The 21,339-nt window shown below is 39.3% G+C and overlaps 1 protein-coding gene across 1 annotated transcript in view; it reads left to right on the top strand.

The window, feature by feature from the left end:
* LOC140241505 (uncharacterized) overlaps positions 1-21,106 on the top strand; it is a 29,041-nt gene extending 7,935 nt beyond the window's left edge. Inside the window, exons 2-5 of the mRNA XM_072321233.1 lie at positions 5,331-5,424; positions 14,155-14,313; positions 15,063-15,249; positions 16,778-21,106. Coding sequence (XP_072177334.1) covers positions 5,331-5,424; positions 14,155-14,313; positions 15,063-15,249; positions 16,778-17,480 — 1,143 coding nt within the window. The 3' untranslated portion in view covers positions 17,481-21,106. The remainder of the gene's footprint in view (positions 1-5,330; positions 5,425-14,154; positions 14,314-15,062; positions 15,250-16,777) is intronic.
* Positions 21,107-21,339: the final 233 nt, after the last annotated feature.

The following is a 21,339-nucleotide window of genomic DNA, read 5'->3' as shown; positions in this document are numbered from 1 at the left end:
CTGTGATAGGAATCATAACAAGGCATAGGCCTACTTGGAGGCCGTCATGCTGCTTTGATAGTTGTTAGTAGACTACTTCATATTTTTTTGGATTTAATGTCTTAGGGCACCCTGTGAGTATCACAAATGTTTCTCAATGAACAACAACCTATGGCACATTATGTTGCGGTACAAACCATTCTGTATGTGAAGTACTTGTATCAAATACACAGCGATCATGTATTCAAGGATTTTAGGTAGTGAGCTGTCAGGACTGCTTGTGATTTACACAGAGAGCTAGGTTACCTTGAGATGCTTAGTGTCTTTTGTGACATGCATTTCAATAGCACCCAGATTTTGAATAATTCTATGTCATTTGAATATAACTGTCAAAAGGACAACAACTTGTCTACAAATAAGCTGCACTAGGAAAGGTCCTCCTCAAGGCCCATTTGGTATGAGGTTGGAAAACTTGCAACAAGATTATGTAAGACCCTTTGGTACAAATCCATTGAGCCAATAAAAGGGGGATAAGGCTAAACACTGGACCCTGTTGCCCTAAGTAGACTTCATGGACAGATCAATAACAGGGTAGCTCCTTTGTGTGAGGACAAGAGCTTGTAGTGGGTGTGCAACCCTGAATCCTGGCAGCTATGGCTTCCTGTCCACTGTATGACCCAGATGCTATCTCTCCAAAGCTTGCATGGGGGCCCCTGGCAGGGTTAGCTTTCTCAACTTGTGTGCAAGCTGTGTTCACCAGTATGCTCTGTACATTGTGCATTTATCCACTGGAACATACCCATGCATTGTTTTTCCCAAGTTGTGACCTCCCAAAGAAAATAAATGAACCATGTTGTGTAAGAGTATTGGATTGTTTGATATGATTGTGCTTCATGTAATTCTGAAACATTAATTTTTTTTTTCATCTTCAGTTGTGATCATTTCATATATGCCAGTGCTGTTCACCCCTAATGCAGTATAAAATTGGTCCCTTTCTCATGACTACTGTATCAGTCTGTACAGTAAGCAGTAGGGGAAAAATGGTAGTAATACAGGGTTTGTTCTTACCACACGCTTTCTGAAGTCTGAACACTGTATTGCAGAAGTATGCTGTTAAACACTCAATACATGTAGGCCTACATTGTATGACCACCTCTCCACCTGAACTCTGTGATAGTGTCATATTGAATACGGTAGGCCTATTTTGCTGAGCAATGCGACTTGTTATTTAAAGTTGATGTGTTTATAACTTCTGAGAGTGTCTTCCGTTGATGATATTGTACTTGTCTGTATCGTGTGAGATGCATACAACTTTGCTTGAGAAGAGTGGGTGAAAAAACAAAACAAAACACACTATAAACCAACCCATGTTGCACGACACAAGAAATTCGAAAAAAAAAAAAAAAGTAATCAGAGAATAGGCAGAATACATGCTGATCAGTGCAGATAAATTCATGGCCTTGTCCATCAGGTCTGGCTGATAATAAACATGTAGAATGTGACCACTGAGCAATTGGCACGTGTATGCTCATGAAGGCTAGCCCAAGTCACACAAGTGCTCAAACCATGTTGTGGAACCAGTGGATTTGAAGAGTGGTATTGAAAAGAGGTCAGATTGAACTAATCTCATGGTGAATTACTTTGCAAACAAAAGAGAGAAATGTGTCCAGTGGAAAAAAAAAAAAATACAAGTACTTCTAGGAAGTTTTCAGTGTCTGACCTTTCACCCAACAAAGGCTTTCCTGTTTTTGTTTTTGCTTTTTTTTTATGGTTGTCATTCCCATTCCTTTGTGTAGTCCGTGACAACCTTTTAACCTTTGATCAACCTACCAGAACCAATAGCCTTTTTGAGGTTGCAAGGATACATTTTGTTGGTAATCATGTTTGCAGTTATAGGCAGTTCATTTGAATTGGCCTTCTTGGCAGGTGCAAACAGCAAACAAAATTCCAAGCAAAGTATGAGTTGCCAATGTTCGATTTGATTAGAAAGCAATTACTGTAAAAGATGATATATTCGCAGAGCTTGAATTTTTTGCGAATTGGAGCCAATGGCCTTTTTTTGCGGCATGAAATTTTCACGAACTGCCACTGGCATTCAATGCAAATAGTGAAGACAAGAACTTTCGCGTGCATTTTAATTTCGCAAATCTTTGCGCTCGCGAAATTCGCAAGATCAAAATGCACGCGAACATTCCTTGTTTTATAGTATTAAGGTCCCTACAAGTTGCAAATGTGTGATTTTTTTTTAGATTGGGATTACAGAAAGTTGTTTGTTGTTCAATATCATTTAAGCTAATTTTAGTTTCACAGTGTACATGTAGGCCTACAGTGCACAATGTAGATCTATGCTTTTACTTTGTTCTGTATAGGCTGAGGGGCCTACAGCAAAGTTAGATTTCTTAAAGGACAAGTTCACCTTCATAAACATAAGGATTGAGAGAATGTAGCAATATTAGTAGAACACATCAGTGAAAGTTTGAGGAAAATTGGACAACGATGCAAAAGTTATGAATTTTTAACATTTTTGTTGTGGAACTGCTGGATGAGGAGACTACTAAGGCTCGTGATGTCATATCAGTACAACAGTATAAAGAAAATGTAAAGAAAATTCAACATATTTTCACTTTTTTCGCATAATAAAAAAGCACTTGACTTGCCTCTTTCTAAAGACAATGGGAATAATATTACCCATAACATATGTCAGTAACGAGTCAAGGGAATGTGTACTTTTTTCAAAATATGAAATTTTGTGAAATTCTCTTTATATTTTCCTTATATTGTTGTACGCATGTGACATCACACACTACAGTAGTCTTCTCATCCAGCGGTGACTGCACAGAAACTTCAAAAATTCATAACTTTTGAATGGATTGTCCGATTTTCCTCAAATTTTCACTAATTTTATTCTACTAATATTGCTGCATTCTCTCAATCCTTATGTTTATGAAGGTGAACTTCTCCTTTAGATGAAGTGGCATGCATCTTGCCAAATTGAAGGACTGAGAAGTGAACCACAAAGGTTTCTTAAAGGGAAGATAAACCCCAAGAACAATGTGGATTGAGTGAAAGCAGCAACATTAGTAGAACACATCAGTGAAAGTTTGAAGAAAATTGGACAATCGATGCAAAAGTTATGAATTTTTAAAGTTTTGGTGTTGGAACCGCTGGATGAGGAGACTACTAGAGGTTATGACGTATGAGTGGACTACAATATCAAGAAAATATAAAGAAAATACTACAAAAATCCATTTTTCATGAAAATTACAAATTCAATCAACTTGATATTGACATATGTTAAGGGTAGCAATTATTCCCCCTGCTTTCTGAAAGCGGTTGGTCCACTGCTCTTTCATAATTCTAGAAAAGTGAATTTTTGTTGAATATCCTTTATATTTTCTTTGTATTGTTGTCCATTCATACGTCATATCCTCTAGTAGTCTCCTCATCCAGCGGTTCCAACACCAAAACTTTAAAAATTCATAACTTTTGCATCGATTGTCCGATTTTTCTCAAACTTTCACTGATGTGCTCTACTAATGTTGCTGCTTTCACTCAATCCACATTGCTCTTTGGGTTTACCTTCCCTTTAACTGTGAATGTAATTTATGGTTGCCCCCGTCCCCTTTTGTTTCCCCCTCTTCCAGTTTCCATGCTGACTGGTGAAATATACAGAGGAAGCAGGGCAGTACTGAAGAACTAGTATTTTGTGTTCTAATGATGTGGATTCACAATAAAACACCAATAACAGTACAAGAGAAGTGGACAAAATGACATTTTCTACCTGAAAAAATGCACAAAAACATCTTGACGATGTTGTGTTTCTCTTGAAACTGGGTAATTTCAGAGATTGTCAAGATAAAAACCGTCTATAGAGTGAGTAATACAAAGTCCAAAAAGGTGTAGACAGTGCTGAAAGTCCAAAAAGCTTTAGACAGTGCTATTTGAAAGTTAAAATACAGAGCATTTGTCAAATTAATGAAGCGCTTGCTAGCATTTGAAATCTGATCAGTCTAAGATAAAACTGATATTTAAAGTTTGGAAGATTTCTTGGGATTTGGATTGCGCTGCTGCGCAGGCAATTTACAATGTAGTGACATTTTTTGACGACCATTCAAGCAAAAATCTCAAGATTTGACTCGTGATGCAAATCTCAAGATATTCCACTAATTGGTGTCAGTGTGTATCCCTAATTTGATGACTAAAAGCATTCTGTGAATGGCATTTTGCAGGCACAGGAATAGTTTATTGTACACTGACGATGCCCTATTTTTCTGTACGAGGAAAAACAGTTGATCAAACAGGTACAGTAGGTCAGTGTGAACCAAGTGTAGTGGTTTCCTGCCATCTGTTAACATCCTCTTTTGTTTTTCACCACCATTGTTTGTGTTCTTTCTTTGTGAAAGTCACACCAAGAAGACACAAAAGGGGTTACCAACCTTTTTATATGTATAGGACGTGTCATATATTTGTATGCATGAATTCTAAACTGTTCAATCATGTAATCAAAATTCATCCCCCAAAATGTGAGTAGTGAGTTTCAACCCTCCTGCAATTTCCCTTTCCTGATCATACCAGTTTGTGGTGATAGGATGGAAGATTGAAGAATAACATAAAAATGAGTAGATTGCACAAGGCTGTTAACCATAATTTGTCTCTGGTTTTATGAGTTTGCTGTTATTGTTGTTTTCGTTTTATGAAGAGCATTGTGGTACAGTTCATTGTAGATACTGCTGGTCAGTAGAAGCCTGGCCAGGCAGCCACAGAAGCCGAAATGATTTCTTAAAATATAAGGCATTTATATCCATGAACTCGAGATGGAGTGTGTGTGCCATGTGACTGTTCGGTACATGTAGCTTGTGACGATAGAGTGCAACTCATGATGTGGTGCTGAATTTCCTTTACAGATTGCTGTAGGAAGTTCCAAAGCTTCTAAAGTTATCATGATATTGAGATGTTCGAGATAAGAAAGAAAATCACTAGTGATCAGTAAGTGTTGGCAAATGTTAATGCTACTGTATAAGCTGTTATTTTCATGTACAGATATTTATGACGAGGTCACAGACATTTTCTTGAGGATGCTGAGATGCTGTTTTCGCGAATTATACCAAAGCTATCGCAAGTGCACTATTACTTTAGCGTATGGTGACATTTTCGCATGTTGTTAAATTTGCGACCCAAGAGTAATTCACAAAATTTGCAAAAATAACAGCTTATACAGCATTACATTAGATTTTGCCAGTTTATTTTGTTATTTTTTTAAATGCTGAACATGTGGGAATGTGTAAAAAATGCATTATGATGTATGGAGTAAAAATGTGTTTTCTGTATTTTGCTCTTTCTGTCCTCTGCAGGCAAGGGAGTTTTGCCAGGCAGAAGGCTACTGGTGCGACACTGGCCACTGCTGTGGAAGCGGAGAGTGCTGTACATATTACTATGAACTATGGTGTAAGTTTTCTCATCTTCTCCACCTAAATCCCACTTGGGTTTCAGCAGAGCTTGACATAAGTTGTGGCCTACGGCCACTAAAATTGGTGTTGGGCCACCAAATGGTGGCCTGAGCAGGCAGCTAAGATAGAAAATGGATTGTTACTTTTGCTGTTATTTCTGGCAACTACATATCTTTTTTTGGGCCATGGCCCTGTTTTATCAGAAGATATACCATCGATTGTAAATTCCCTAACCACATAAGCTGCCATAGACATATATGATAGCAATCAACTATATAATTGTAATCAATTATAATTCTTCATAAAACAGAGCCCTGAAAGTTCAGAAAATGAAATGAGACTTGCTATGCTATCCTTCAAAAATATTCAAATATCATATACCTCAAAACATGCTACATATTATCACAACCATATGAAATGAGTAATTTAGAAAGTGCTGTTACTGCAGTATGATATTAAGAAAATCTCCTGTAGACACAGGGTAATGGACTGGTTTCTGTGCACAAGTTATCACTGTTACTATATCAATGGAGTTTGGAGTCTTCTAGCTCCTAACACTGGACAATATGATGGAAATATGGTTATTTGATCAATAATTACAATGCCATTAAATGTGGAGTGATAATGTGTATGTGAATGTTGTCAAATTATTCATCTGCAATATAAAGGTTTAGTGTCTAAAGATGAAATGAGTGTTGCAGTCCAAGCTGCTACCAAGTGTTCAAATTTTTTGTTAAATGCTAGTGTACAGTGTACGTGTTGTACAATGTGTGGTCAGAATTAAAGGCTTGGGAGACATGATTGGGATACACGAGATGAATTCCTTAACATTAACAGTGAAATTGCAACCCTTCATGCCTGTACCCACTGTCACACACACACACACACACAAACACACGCTCGCTCGCTCCTGATCTACAATGTAGGCAGAATACAATGTTTCATGCCAAGGAAATGTAAAAATGCCATTATGATAAAAATGTCACATAATGCTTTTTTAATAGACTGTACATGACGACTGAAAATGAATGTCTTATCTAAAATGATGCAGTTGATTGCATACTGTGTTCCTTGTCATCATAAATTTGTAGTATCTTTCTCTCCTGTAATACCAGATGTTGTCTTTGTTGTATGATTAATAGTGACAATTTGTGTGGGTTGGGCAGATGCCAATGTGTACAATATAGATATCAAATATTCGTCATTACAGCATTTCTTCTGACAATCAATTGAAATGTTTAAATCAGAATTGAAACGATTGTAACTCATGCATTGTCCTTCAGCATCTGCAGTGAGCTAAAGATGTGTAATCGATGATAGCATATACTGTACATACTTGTAGTCCTTCATGCAAAGCTGCTACTTGGGCTCATTATGTAGCCACACCTTCATTAGAGCATTGACGTAGCAGTGCCAGCGTAAGGGTACCAAAGGGGGAACTAGCAAATGGCTTGAGATCACCACTGGTTAAAGGAAGGATGACATCTGAGACTGAGCATAACATGTTCTGTTGCAAAATAGTCTAATCGAGTATGAAATATATTTGAAGATAGTAAACTTCTCTGTAACTCTACTACAGTTGATTTAAATACACCTATTCCATGATATACCATTGTATACAAATTAAATATATCATTATCTACACTTGTAAGTCTCTTACTAAAGCCAAAGTTGATTTAATTGTAATTGTGTTGTGATACCATGTAGCGGAATAACATTCTAGTCTTAATAAACTTGACAAGCAGGAATGCGACTTATTAAATGATATGAACTTCTTTCAAAGTTTGCCTCCCCCCCCCCAAAAAAAAAAGACAGTGTTTGATGTTAACCTCATTATACAAGTACATGCATAGCCTACAATTTACCCAGTAGTGTGATACATATTCATGCGTATCTGGATTTCATCGCGAATTGAGAACGTCCCAGGGATGCATTGTTGATGGACACTTCCTCTTGAAAGCATTGTTTGTTAATGCACGGAGGATCTTGCTTCCCCAAGACTTCGTTTCTCTACTTCCTCACCTTCGGGCGACAGCAGGGTGAGGCGGTACACTTGGCGCGAAAAGACTGTTGAATGTGAACATGTCGTCTCACACCACCACAGCAGAGTACTGACTTGTATCAGCCTCCCACGATACACAACCATAAATGTAGCAACAAAAATTTGAATAAACTATTTGTGATATTGATGTACACGACTTGTACCAATGTTGCAAAATAAAATCACATTCAGGGAAACTGAAATAAGAGCTTAGGTATTAATGTCAAAGCATCTATCAAAAGTTGCAGAAGATCATATTATTATTTTTTTGTTGTTGTTGCAAGCACAGGAATGAAGCCATTCTGTAATATGTTTGCAGTTGAGGAAACAATAGAATCTCTTCCTCTTTATTCTTTTATTAGTTGCATTCATGAAAAAAAAAAAAAACTTTCATGTCTATGCTCAAAATTGATCAATGTGTACGGATGACAAATAAGCCCATTCTGAAGAAGAACGCAGCCTTTATGACTATGAGTGGATTGTTGTGAAAAGTTCCATGTTATTCGAGACTGCACGAGTGCAGTAGCATCCCTTTTATTCTCCAGATGGGGAGGAAACTTTAGCATGTCATCCAATCCACCAAAAACCAGGATAATATGTGATAGGTCTGATCATAAATCAGGGGCGTAGTTTAAAAATAACTTGGGAGATCGTAAGGGCATAGGCGAACTCCACTCACCTACCATGTTTGTTTCATCCAACAAGCTGGTTGCTAGCTAGGACTTCAGGAGGATCGAAGGTCAACACGGTGTCATTTTTTCTCTCTCCTTTCTCTCTCCCTCTCTCATTTTGTTCCTTTTCTCTCCCTCTTTTTTTCTTCCCCTCTGACTCCTCTGAAGCTAGTCTACCTAAAGGACATCCTGTGCTTTGTGCAAAACAAAATGTATATTTATGACCTTTTTGATGAGGCTTTGTTTTGGGGATATATGCAAAATGCATGTATACATTTGTAGCTCCCTCTGAAATTTGTGCCTAGTTACAGTGATCTTTCTTTCTTTCTTTCTTTCTTTTTTCTCTCTCTTTAAAGTACAGTTGTAGGCCTACATAATCCCTCCTACAGATATGTTTTGCAGTCAGTCCTGTCATTTGATAGGAGAATTTTACCAAAAGTTATTTTTGCAGATGAGACAAAATCTGGGACAAATCCATATTACCATGTACAGTATGTCAACCATCATGTAAAATGCAAATTGTTGTGGACAAAAACATTACAACTACACCTGGTAGTAAGGTTATTAAACATGTTTTGAATTGCAAATACAATGTATACATGTAGATACATGTAGGAAAACATCTTTCATATGAATGTTGCTTTTCCTCTATTGATGTCACCAAAATCAATACTATGTTCACAGTGTTGAGTGGCAAAAGTGTTTCTGCAGAAACCCACACGTGATATATTACTATTTAACAGACCATACTCTGTATAATGCAAGTGGGAGGCCCTTATGTCAGCACACAGTCCATATATGCATAGCTCTGAGACAGAGAGGTCCACTCTGGGAATTCTGATTTGTGTATTCAAACATTTCATGCATGAAAACATCACAGCTAGTGTGTGGACTTGCTGAAATTTCATTTCACCTGCAAACGTTTTGTTCCAGTGATCAATGCATCAACTTCATACAGCACATTCCCCCCCCCCCCATCTTTAATTACCATACTGTAATTAAGTCATTTGAAGAAGAGGAAACTGAGTTGACTCTTTGCAAAAAAACACCCAGTCGTTTACAGTTTGTGCAACAAAATACCTACAATGCACAGAATTGTGATTGTACCTACATGTAGTTTTTATCCTCCTCCTGTGATGATGGTACTGTAACTGTCCAATAGGATGATGGAGAAATAAAGTTTTAGGCCTACAAAGTGATTTGCCTTATAATTAAGACTAAAGATTCTTTTCATAGCATTTGGGGACTCAGTTTCTGAAATGTTTGAACTTCGCTGACTGATGAATTATATCATAACGATCTTCAAATGCAAAAGAAACCTACATTGTAGCATGCACGTGTACACAAGTTTTTAGACGTACAATGTAGGCCTATAGACCCTATATGCTGGCACTATCGAGAGAAGAACTTTCTATTGCCTTGCCAAACCACTAAATGGTGTCTGTATACTTGAATAATGAGCATGATTGTAGTTCTTCACAGATTTTCACTGTAACTTTTGAAGTATTTTGTGTTTATTTTCAGCCATCTATTTTTTTTTTCAAAACTTCATTACTTAGTAGATCTGCACAATACTTCTTTATTAGAGACACTGGTACTTAGTGGTACCAGGTAGCATGGGACCACGTGCCTGTATGTAAAGGTGTACACCCTGTTTATAAATTGTAACTGAGAATGTCTGTACAAGATGCTTCACAATAGGGACTTTTCGATTTGCACGTTGAGCCAGGCGTCACCCTGTTATGACGTAGTTTTTACGTACTGCGCATGCGTGAGTGTCGACCCTCGGCTCATCGCACAAATTTCGAACGCGTTAACCCCGGTTATCACCGTCCACCCAAATCGGTTGCGCCGCGCTCAACCCACCTTGCTATGACGTCACACTCCTCTCGGGTATCGTGCGGAAGAGCACGATGACTCTCGGGAAATCCGTGCTCAGTTCACCTGTTTTCCTATTTCTTTCGAGAGAATATTTATATTCTAATTACATGAAAGCTTATGATCTTGATACGTCACAGCAGCAGCGCTTACATGTATACAAACTACAGCCTCTGGTACCTACTTTATTTGTCCGTAGTCCCACACATGCATTTACACGTAATGCTTTACCCAAACAGATCTTGGTGCTTTTGGCCTAGCTAGTGCAGCAGTGCATTTGCCTAGTAGTCTTACCATGCATCATGTTTTAAAATCCACATAATTCCTCCCAGGATACGCATCTAGTCAAAGACAAAATAAATATTACAAGTACAGAAACGAGTCACAAATTCCGCATACTAGTATATGCACGCAAGGCACAGGTTGCCTCCTGCACACACCACGCACGAGACGTGACGCCGGCGCCCGAAATCGAAATGTGTTTTAGCAGCGGGTCAACGTACAGACGTGACGCCTTGACGTACGGTTGCGCTCGGCGGCACGTCCTTCTCATTCACCCAATCGAAAACTCCCTAATAATGGCAAGTGAAGTGCAGAGTACTTGATATGTACAGTGATGTAGGTACAGTGTATGTCTTGATTTTAGCTGCCCTCAAGTAGCCTAATTTGGGTAATGCCTTTGACATGTTCAGTGCAAGATATAGAAAATAGAATGTCACACTAACATTTTGAGCATACGTAGATGGCTCTCTGTGCTGTCCAGGCATTCCCTGCACTTGGCCTTCACATCCCAGCATATGGCAGTGTGTTGGAATAACAAACATGTTATCCACTTACATACAGCCGAGATGGAACAACCTAGTACCGGTACAGGGTCTACCATTAGAGCCTGTTATACTCTTTAGCATGGATGGGTACAATGTGTACCAAGAGAGGTAAATGTTGTGCCAAGGACTACTGACTGTATCTGCAGGGTTCAAACAGGAACTGAGGAAGGCTAGAGCAGGAATAGGCCCAGGCCATGTTGGTTGAATGTTTGTTGGCTGTTGCACATTGGCAAACATGTGATGTTTTTATATAGTGTTTCTCATATTTTTCAAACATAAATAAGTAGCATACCAGGCACTCTTCTGTTCTACTTCATAAAGATTTAGGGGGAAATGGTGTGTGTTGGGGGGGGGGGGGGGATTTACACACAAAATGGTAGCAGAGATTACCTGGCCAGGTATTGGTAATTCATTTTTTTTTTTCCCTGTGAAATTGTCTGTTGTATGATATATTATATCCTTTGAATAGGAAAAATCATTTAGAGTAGAGCTGTCATGTTCTTATGTTTAAATTTCAGCTTCATACAGTGATCTCAGCAAGTTATAAATGTCTTTCACATAAACATGTAGACCTACTAGTAAGCATACTCCATAGATTGATAATGTATGTAATCCAACTTGTGCTGTTGACAAAAGTAAGGAACAATTGAAAAGCTGTTGGCATAGGCCTACCATTGGCCGCCAATGTACAATTCTATTCAGAGTTTTTGTGGATTCTTATTTTAAAAGAAATTGTTGACACGCTTTCATAGTGCATACCCCCATGCTTACTGTGTGCAAGGAAAAGGGCGATCGCTAGTTCTAGGATTTTGCCCACATGGGAAGGAGAGGGTCATGGCCAAACAGGCTGCCATAGCTCAGCCATTGTTGTTTGATGCAATGCAAGGTGACAAGGAGATGGCATTCACCTCCCCTCTTCCTGCCTTTTAAATTCTTGTAGTCTCCCTGATGCAGTCTCAGTATCTGCCTCACACAGCTGAAGTTCTGTGTTTCTCTGTCATGAAACAAATGTTGCATGCTTTGTTTACCTCGGTACTCTGCTGTGAAACATACAGTGCATCACGAAATTCTCAGAAAAGCCTGTAGGCCTACAGCCAATCAAGTGTTAACTAGCAGTGAAGGTCATTGTGCCAGAGAAGCAAGGGACAAGGCCATAGCAGTGTTGCTTATGACCATCTGCTTTGGTAGGGGCATGAGTAACTATCACAGGTGATTTGATAGCGAATCTAACGAGTAATAGATAGAGGCAATCCTTTGTTTGTGGTTAGAAAGAACACAGCAGTGAGGAGGAGCCCCTGGAGTAAACCTGCTGAAAGTGGTTTCCTGGTTCAGAGACTGCTAGTCTTTAAATGCAGACTCTATTGTAATCCTAGGACTATGCATGCCTTCAAGGAAAGTATGCAGGACACATACAGTATACTGCCCCATCTATACTGGATAACATTCATTTTCTCAGTCCTGTTTGACCATATTTCTTTCCTGTAGGATGCTTTCTCATCACTGAAAATGGCTGTACATTTTTCGTAGTCTGTCACTGGGTGACAATTTGATTGTAGCCATCATCTAGTATTTCAACTGCATTGGAGACTGTATACTAGCTATGTTGAATCATTAATGTGTACTGAACATCTCCATGAGGGGTGACTCACAAAATTTGTTATGTCGTAGTAATGTGGAGACTGTCCTCCATTATTCATTTTGACTGGGTATTTCCTCTGTATAAAGATCAGTACATTGTAGGTGACCTACATGTATCATGCAGAAGAGATCTTGTGTTTCTTCTCAAAATTTTCATTGCTCAGACTCGTAAAGTCAGGATTTGTAGTTTTATCAGCATCTTTTTACTTCATCACAAGCAAATGAACATAACATTACAAAAATTCTGTCTTGATTCTATTTACAAATGTACGTGTATGTATTTTCTTACATAAAGGCACTGCTTTGTGTAATATAATATACCAGGTAGTCCTGTTGGGCATAATGTATAAATATACGAAGAGAAAATGGATTTATTTTCAATGACAGAAACTGATATTAAAGTTATGACGTGCTTCTGAAATCAACACTTACTAGTCAGTGGGCTAACATGGCATAGTTTCCAGTATGCCATACTTTGCACCAAAGTTGATTTTGATGTACATGCTGAATTGCTCACCCATATTTTTGTTGATGTAATTAAAGTAAGATGAACTTTGATTGTTTGTACATTGTACTACTCCCTTTACATCCCATGATTAAATTGCCACGATATGCTTTGCAAGTAGGTGATAAAGATGAGACTGATGTCTGATGTGTATTGGGCATGTTCACTGGAATTGCAAATGGGAGCAAAGTTTGCTTGCCAGGTGTGTTGATTTCTATTTAAGAGCTTGGTAGACATACACATGGAAAAACTTGGCTCTGTTGATAATCATGACGAAGGAAAACATTTAATGTACAGTTTGTACACTGTATGTAGTATTCATTAAAGGACAAGTTCAACTTATATACATGTGGATTGAGTGAAGGCAACAATGTTAGTAGAACACATCACTGAAAGTTTGGGGAAAATCCGACAATCAGTTCAAAAGTTATGAATTTTTAAAATATCTGTGCAATCACTGCTGGGGGAGAAGACTACTACAGTGTATGATGTCACATGCATACAACAATATAAGGAAAATAAAAAGAGAATTTCACAAAACTTGACTTTTTGAATAAAGTGCACATTTCCTCGACTTGTTACTGACTTATGTTAGGGGTAATATTATTTCCCCTGACTTCTGAAAGAGAGAAGTCGAGTGTTCTTTTATTATGTGAGGAAAGTGAGAATATCTTGAATTTTCTTTATACTTTCTTTATATAGTTGTACTCCTATGACATCACAAGCTATAGTAGTCTTCTCATCCAGCCATGACTGAGCAGAAACTTCAAAAATTCATAACTTTTGAACGGATTGTCTGATTTTCCTCAAACTCTCATTGATGTGTTCCACTAATATTGCTGCATTCACTCAACCCACATGTCTATGAAGGTGAACTTGTCCTTTAAGGAGTACAGGTTTGTAGGTATGCAACTGTACCTGATATGGTTTGTAGATGATAATGGTATGATGCCGAAGGGTGGGAGTCGGTATGCAACTGTACCTGATATGATTTGTAGATGATAAAGTGTTATGATGCCGAAGGGTGGGAGTTAACTGCAAACTTCATCACCTTATGAGGGTGAGATGGCATATATATATATATATAATAAATCCTCTCAGTTGCTATTGTTTTGTTTTTTTAAATGTGTAAATCCATCTTTTCTTTGTTGTTTATATGTTTCTGCAGGGTTCTGGCTTGTGTGGTTCCTGATTGTATTCATCATTGGATTTTGTGTGTGGCAGAGGAAACGCTTTCACCCATGGAGAGACAACCGCTGCGAACGCACCTGTTCTATCCAGGACATGTTTCTCGGAAGGGGCTTCAATTTCTCAGACATCACACCGAGTAAGTGACGTGATAAGCTTGCAGCCTAGTGTAGCAAATGGGATTGATGGAACAGTGAGAAACATGAAACATGATTCCCTCAACCATTTAACTGTGTCACCTAAGTACATATGTCATGTGGTTCCCATTGATAGAAATATAACATGTATGATAGTGACATGTTAAAAGAGATAAGAGTTGAACTCTTAATGGTGGTACTGCTGCTGGCAGTGCAACTTCAATTTGTATACATCAGTGCCAAGACACTGTCTACTCACTGATTTTGAATATCTGTAAAATGTTCTAGCCAGTCCTTACTTCCCTCCCCTTGTTTATTAAAAGTTGATTGGAAAAAAAGCTCAAACAAACAAACAAACAAACAAACAAACAAACAAATGACTGAAGGCTGCAATATGGAGAGAATATGAGATGCATATATTGCAACAAAGGTATATTTCAAGATATGATTATTTCACACAGTTTCCTTGGGTAAAAAGTTGTGGAGATTAATTTTATGTTTCAAGAGTGCAAACTTGGAACCAACACTTTTTGCAAAGATGTTAATAACAATTGAACAGCAAAATGAGTATGTCGGAAAAGGGATGCAAACACATTGAGGGGGAAACCTGTAGATATTCATAAGTGAAGATGCTATGTTAATTGGTATAGAATACTGGGGTAGACTTGAAGAACATTTGTTGAATGATGCATGTGAAAAAAAGAGGAGAACAAGTAAATAATAATTGGTTGTAATTGTGATTGATTTGCAGTACCACCGTGCAAGCTCCCGTCATACTCTGAAATTGGAGAGACTGTGTCGTACGACACACCACCACCTCCATACAATGTGGAGTCTGCCCAGCCGGCCTGCTTGGGCGAGGGGCCCAGCACAAGTCTTCCAGCAGGGGAGTGCCACCGATGTCCCCCACTCCACCGTGGCCTACAAGCAATAACTCAGTAAGTAAAGTAACTTTGGAAAGCACAGCACAGGATGTGTGACCCGTGAGGGAGCTAGGAGCAAGTGAAGACGAACTTATTGTGTAATCAAAGTGTTCAGCTAATGGGAAGTGGGAGGTTGGTGAAGACGTGACTGATATATTTTCACAAGTTACTAGCCTAATGAGCAGTCTTCCTTGATGCTCACTAAGCAGCATCTGCACATGGCCATGAATTCGGGGGGGGGGGGGGGAAACACGTTGGTGACAGAATCTGTATTACTTCGCTCCTAACTAATCGAGCATGCTCTAGTTTTTGTGAAACCTGCAGGAGTGTTTTGTAGAATAGAGCAGAAATCCTGCACAGTGTCTCCATGTGTACACGAGTGTTGTGAATCGTTATGACTTCCACAGCCAGCTGTTTACCGTGACACCTGTTTCCTCCTTCAAAGAGCAGTCCAATAGTTTGTGACGCTTCCTGGGTCTTTCCCCACTCTTTGCAACAGTTTCAGTGGGTAGTTACACTCGGAAGACTAGCTGTTAGATAATGCTAACACATTTTGACAGGTTTTTGTTTTGTTTTGTTTTGTTTTGTTTTGTTTTATTTTTTGGGGGGGGGGGTGATGGGGAGGAGATTTTGTCAGCTGATAGTAAGTTATCTACGTTGATTTATCTGCAACCTATGTTTAGTGTTAAGTAAATACCTACAGAGGTATTGGCACAGGCTCTTGAAAATCAGCATAGTGCGGTGACCCAACTGTTGGCTGTCTCACCTGTTGCCAATGCTCAGGCTTGTCATTGTGGCAACCTGTTGCTAATCTCTTGCCTCCTTTTCTGTGGCTCGGCAGGCATGACAGGGGGGTATCTCATTGGGTAACTATAGCATGTCTGGATTTAGTTCAGGGATTCCAGGAAGCAAAAAGTGCAATGGCATGATGCAAAGTGATTTGTAATCATCTTCAACTAACTTTACCATGTGTGTGCACTCTACTTCCTTGTCAAGTGCAGTTTAAACATGTGCAGTTCTTTCCCTTTTAATTGGGGGGGGGGGGGCAGCAAAGCTGGGAAAGTTATTTGCTTAATGATTAGCCAAGTCAATGTTAGTGTTACTTGAAGTGCCAAATGTAATGATATACTGTATACGCCATATATTTTGCGAGTCAAAATTTTCGCGAATCGGGAATTCCCAATGATTTCGCGAGTGGTTAAATTCATGATCGTGGAGTCCTGTGCTGAACCAAGAAATGTACACGCGTATGTAACATTCACATCGGGATCAGAGTTGATGTTTGCGCGTGTCTTTAATTTCGTGAATAGTTCCCGACTCGTGAAATTCGCGAAAATAAAAACCTCGCGATATTTGGCGTATACAATAGTAGCTTTTTACAATGAGGATGTTTTGAAATGTACTTCTGGTAATCTAACAGCAGGATATTGCACTAACTGTTATTGTTTGCTGCCGGTAGATGTGAAACAATGGAGATGACTCCTTTTTCTTTGTGGTTTTGATTAACATACTTCTCTTATTTGTACTTGTTTGCTTGATACAGACATGGCTCATCCCTCAGCAGTTTGAACAGTACTCCAAGCCCATCAGATGCACCTCCCAGCTACTCCCAAATCATCACAAGTGGTGCCCAGTTCTTCACCTCGATGCCGAGCACACGAATCTTGTCACAACACAGACCTTCAATGGGGACGCAGTTCCCGGAGCAGGGCCAGTCACAGCTTGTTCAGCAGCAAAATCAGAACAATAGCGGGAGCAGCACCACCCTCAGCTCTTCTCCCTCGACGCCAGGGAGGCCGCTGGGCTCCGTGTCCCAGCTCACAGGGATGGTGGCTACATGTGCTTGCGGCTCTCCCCTCAGATCACCAGTTATCACACCTCACGCAAGGATGCTACCCCCCACTGTTCCCCCGTCGCCGAAGACAACAGTGGTGAGCATGGCACAAAGACCGCAGCGCTTTCTGAGTCCCCAAGGTTCTCCCCAGCGATTCACAACGTCAGTCGTCAGTTTGCCTCAGTCTGCACCATGTTCAAACCAGAGTGCACAGAGTACGCCAAACTCTCAGGTGGGACGTTCGCCGGCCTCCTCAAGTCCAAGAACGCCAACACTTCCAGGAACTGCAGTCAGGACGAGTTCCTCTTCAAGAGGAAGTCCCGGAACTGACTCAAATAATACCCAAACAGTTGTTGACATGAGGACTTCCAGAAGGGGGCTTGGCTTTTTGTCAAGGTTTCATCTGAGATGAAGCGATTGTTGGCAGGGCTGATGATATAACTAACGCAGGATCTTGATTATGGTAGCAGTCCAGGGATCGCAAAGCGTTTTCTGCCGCTACGTGCTGTAGGCGCTTGTATGTCGCTTTGCAGACTTCAAGTGACAGCAAGGAAGTGATTCATCTTGTCACATATATGTGATGATTGATGATAGGATTGAGGAGTTCCATGGAGAAAAGAAAACTGGGGTGCATGTCCTTGCTTTTCGTTTCATGCCTTTGATAAGCAATGTCCTATCTGTGCTATGTTGTACATGCTTTCATGCCTGTCATGTCCCCTGAAAAAAAAAAAAAAAAAGGAGACATGAGATTGGGAATATTTATTTTTCTTAGCAACTGCACCAATGCAAAGCAACCGTCTCGGTGCACCAGATATACTTAATTTCAAATGTGAGGCTGACTTAAATCTTAGTGGCATTTTAGTCTAGCATGCCATGCTGATGAAGATGATTCAACACTGCTGTAAACACCAGTGAAATGTTCATCAGTGGCAGCATGCAGGTATTTCCCAAATTATATGCTCACTGAAAGTACACTGTAAATATCAACAATATGATAGTATGAAAGCGAGTGTCACCTCCTGTGCAACAAGGTGAAGGTATAGACAACTACAACACAGCCCACCTATGGTTAGGCAGAGGTTAGTTGGCAGGAGAGCTGTATTGACATTGTATGGAAATCAGCAGAGCTCTGTTGTAACACAGTTCTATGCACAATATATTTCATCGTAGGCTTTAGTCATTCTGTGAGCAGCAGGCCTGTAGAATTCGTTCTGGTTCAGTCTCGTTGAGCCACAGCAGAATTTGTGCCTTCGATTAGACATACCTGTTACGTCAATTGGATCATATTTGGTCTTCGTGTACTGTGTATCAATGTGCGTTTCATTACCTCATTTGTAAGCATTCAAGTTAATGTTCTCAGGCTGTATCACATTACTAGATTAATTGAGGTTTGATTTGCTGGATCACAGGCCTTAGAATATGATTTACCAATCAGTATTTCACTTCTTTCTTTACCGATGTCAATCAAGTGTTCAGTCACCAACTTGCATGTTCCAGATCTGCTCCCGAGAAAGTATCTTATTTCTAACATCCCCTCCATGATCTGATAAAGCTTTGTGCTTTCTGCACAAAAATGAGGCATACACTTGGAATTTTGGATCCATTACAGTGTGATGTTATCGGTGTAATCAAATACAATGTAGATTGGGATTTTATGTACCGGACAACGCCAATTGTATTTCAGTTCTCATTTAGAGTCACTAGGAAGATAGCTGGTGTTCACTCTACTTGTTATAGACTGTTGGAAAAGAAAAAGAAAAACAAAAATTGAACTGAAATTCTAAGTTTTCACAAACTACCTACAAAGATTGACTTGAAGAAAGATTCTTTTCCTATATTGTCCACAGAAGCTGATGAATATAAGCAGAGTACATAACCTTGACATGCGAACCACTTTTCAAGTTTTGGTCATGTTCATCTTGTGTCTGGATTGAAACTTCAATTGAAATGTTGAGGACTTGTCTTTCAAAGATCTACAGTGAACACACTTGGGTAAAAACAACTGAAGTACAGAGTAAGCATGTGCTGAGGTGACTGTCAAAGTGTCAAACTGCTCACCAGATTGCAAATTATGTAGTGTAAGTGTAAGCACAAGAGCAGTAAATGTCAGGGGAAAACAGGAGGCATGCATTCATGCTACAGTGCTTTTACACTGTGAGAATGTGTCCTTTCTGAGAGGAATACAGCAACAGGTTAAATACATGTTCATTGATGTCGCCTCTCTCTAGCTCTGAATCTCCTACAATCTAGTGTTGTAGATCATGTGCCTTTGCATTCTGGGACATGTTTACTCACATTGCATTCATGGCAGCTTTCTCAAGATTCCATGTTGTGTGCAGGGGCTATTGGCACCACATGTTTCCTCATGCTTGATATTCAGGCATATTAATTTCGAGGTAAAAGTTTTGAACCCCTATGATAAGTTTCAAGTGCTGGATGCTCTGTTGTACATGTACCTGGTATTAGAGCTACTTGAAATGGGCAAGCATGTACACTACATGTATACAGTTCGACCTTGATTATCTGGCCTCCTCTTATCCGGAAATCTCTATTATTCGGACGCGTTCACGCAGTGAAGGACTTTTTTTTTCATCCCAAAATTGAGAAAAAACAGTGACTTTCAAGGATCTATTTCACTTATTTCATAAGATGTGCATGATAGGTTTCTCAATATCTAATGAGGTAAAACATGTATGATTTTCACATAAAGATATACTTTATTTTTGTGAAGAAGAGACTACAGTTTTGCGCAGGCTAGCATAGATTACACCACCGTTGCGGGGTACGCTACCTGCCTAGCTGCCATTAGTGCACTTGTACGGCAGCTTGGGCGGCCGCTCTATACATTAACATTGTGTCTCCCATATCCGGCCAATTCGCTTATCCGGATGAGCGCCGGTCCCGACATGGCCGGATAATCGAGGTCGCTGTATGTACCAACTAGAATCTGGCTAACCTTGCCACCTTGTCCAAAATGTGTTTTTACCATTTTACCTTGTCAGTGATTCTGTGTTAATTGTGTTGGCTGATTTTGTTTGCGTTAGTCAAAGCATAATGCTATGCTTTCAGAGAATAACTGACCTTGCTGCAGAATAAAAGTAGTCACTATACAATTCTGTAAAGTACCTGTTTAAGAAAATATAAACACCTTTTTCAAGGGGAATGTCAATGTTACTCTAGGGTTAACGTTGATTTCATGTGTGTAACTCGAGTGGAAAACATGTAACGTCTGTATCATGCTATTCACATTGTGTGGTGAACCATGGCATGGACTTGAATATTGCCAACATTTAATGTAGTACATTACTACCTGACTTGTTATGCTTAGATGTATTGAGGCTGAAACTGAAGTTTATAAGCACAAGCCAGAACAGTGCAGATAGGCCTAAGAAATTTTTGCATAGTTGAATATCCCTGCTATTTAACGGGGACCTATTTTTGCTGCATGTCATATATCATATGGCAACTTGATACATGTCGAGAAGTATTGAGGATAAATTTCTCAAGAATGGAAGGGTGCTAGGCGTAGTGTTTTGAAGAAGTGAAAAGCAGTGTAAACCTGTTTTGTGTTGATTTGTATTGATTACTCTATGATGGCTCTCTGATTTTTGCACCAACAGGTTTGGTCAGAATCAGGGCTTGACAAAGTCTTTTAACGTCACTGTCCCCAGGGTGCTGGGACATTTTTTTTTTCCGTGTATTTAAATCTGTCCTGTCAAAGAAACAATTACCACTCTTGCAACACTTTTGTATATGTTTGGAATATTTTTAGTCTATGATGTAGACTGTAATTCATTGTACATGTGATGCTTTTTAGTTTAGAAGCAAGTACATACTACGAGCTCATAGGGTCTTTGTGATAGCCTAGCAGTCCACTGTAATAACTTGTCCGTTTTGGATTCATGCATGTAACATGGATTGAAGACGTGATATACATCTTCATTGATCGCATGTATCGTAATTGTTGTGAAATAATTACTTTCACTATTTTGAAAACCAAAGAAAACAAAAAAGGTCAATAAAAATTGTCAAAAGGTACACAGTGGCAGTTCATCTCATCCTTCAATGTCATATGCAAGAAATTAATATGCATAAAATGTGTGTGTGTGTTTGTGTGAAAGGGATTTGCATACCTTCACATTGTATTATAAGACACAAAAAAATTGTACTAATTGTCCTCTAAAGATGGACATGTAAATACAGTCTTTCATGATCAATCAATATGACACTGTTTGGACAGCAATGAGGCCACCGAGTTCAATTCATTAACA

This window comes from Diadema setosum, chromosome 18 (genome assembly GCF_964275005.1).
Source record: "Diadema setosum chromosome 18, eeDiaSeto1, whole genome shotgun sequence".
NCBI lineage: Eukaryota > Metazoa > Echinodermata > Echinoidea > Diadematoida > Diadematidae > Diadema > Diadema setosum.
Note: the sequence above shows the minus strand (reverse complement) of the source record. Positions and strands in the feature narration are given on the sequence as shown.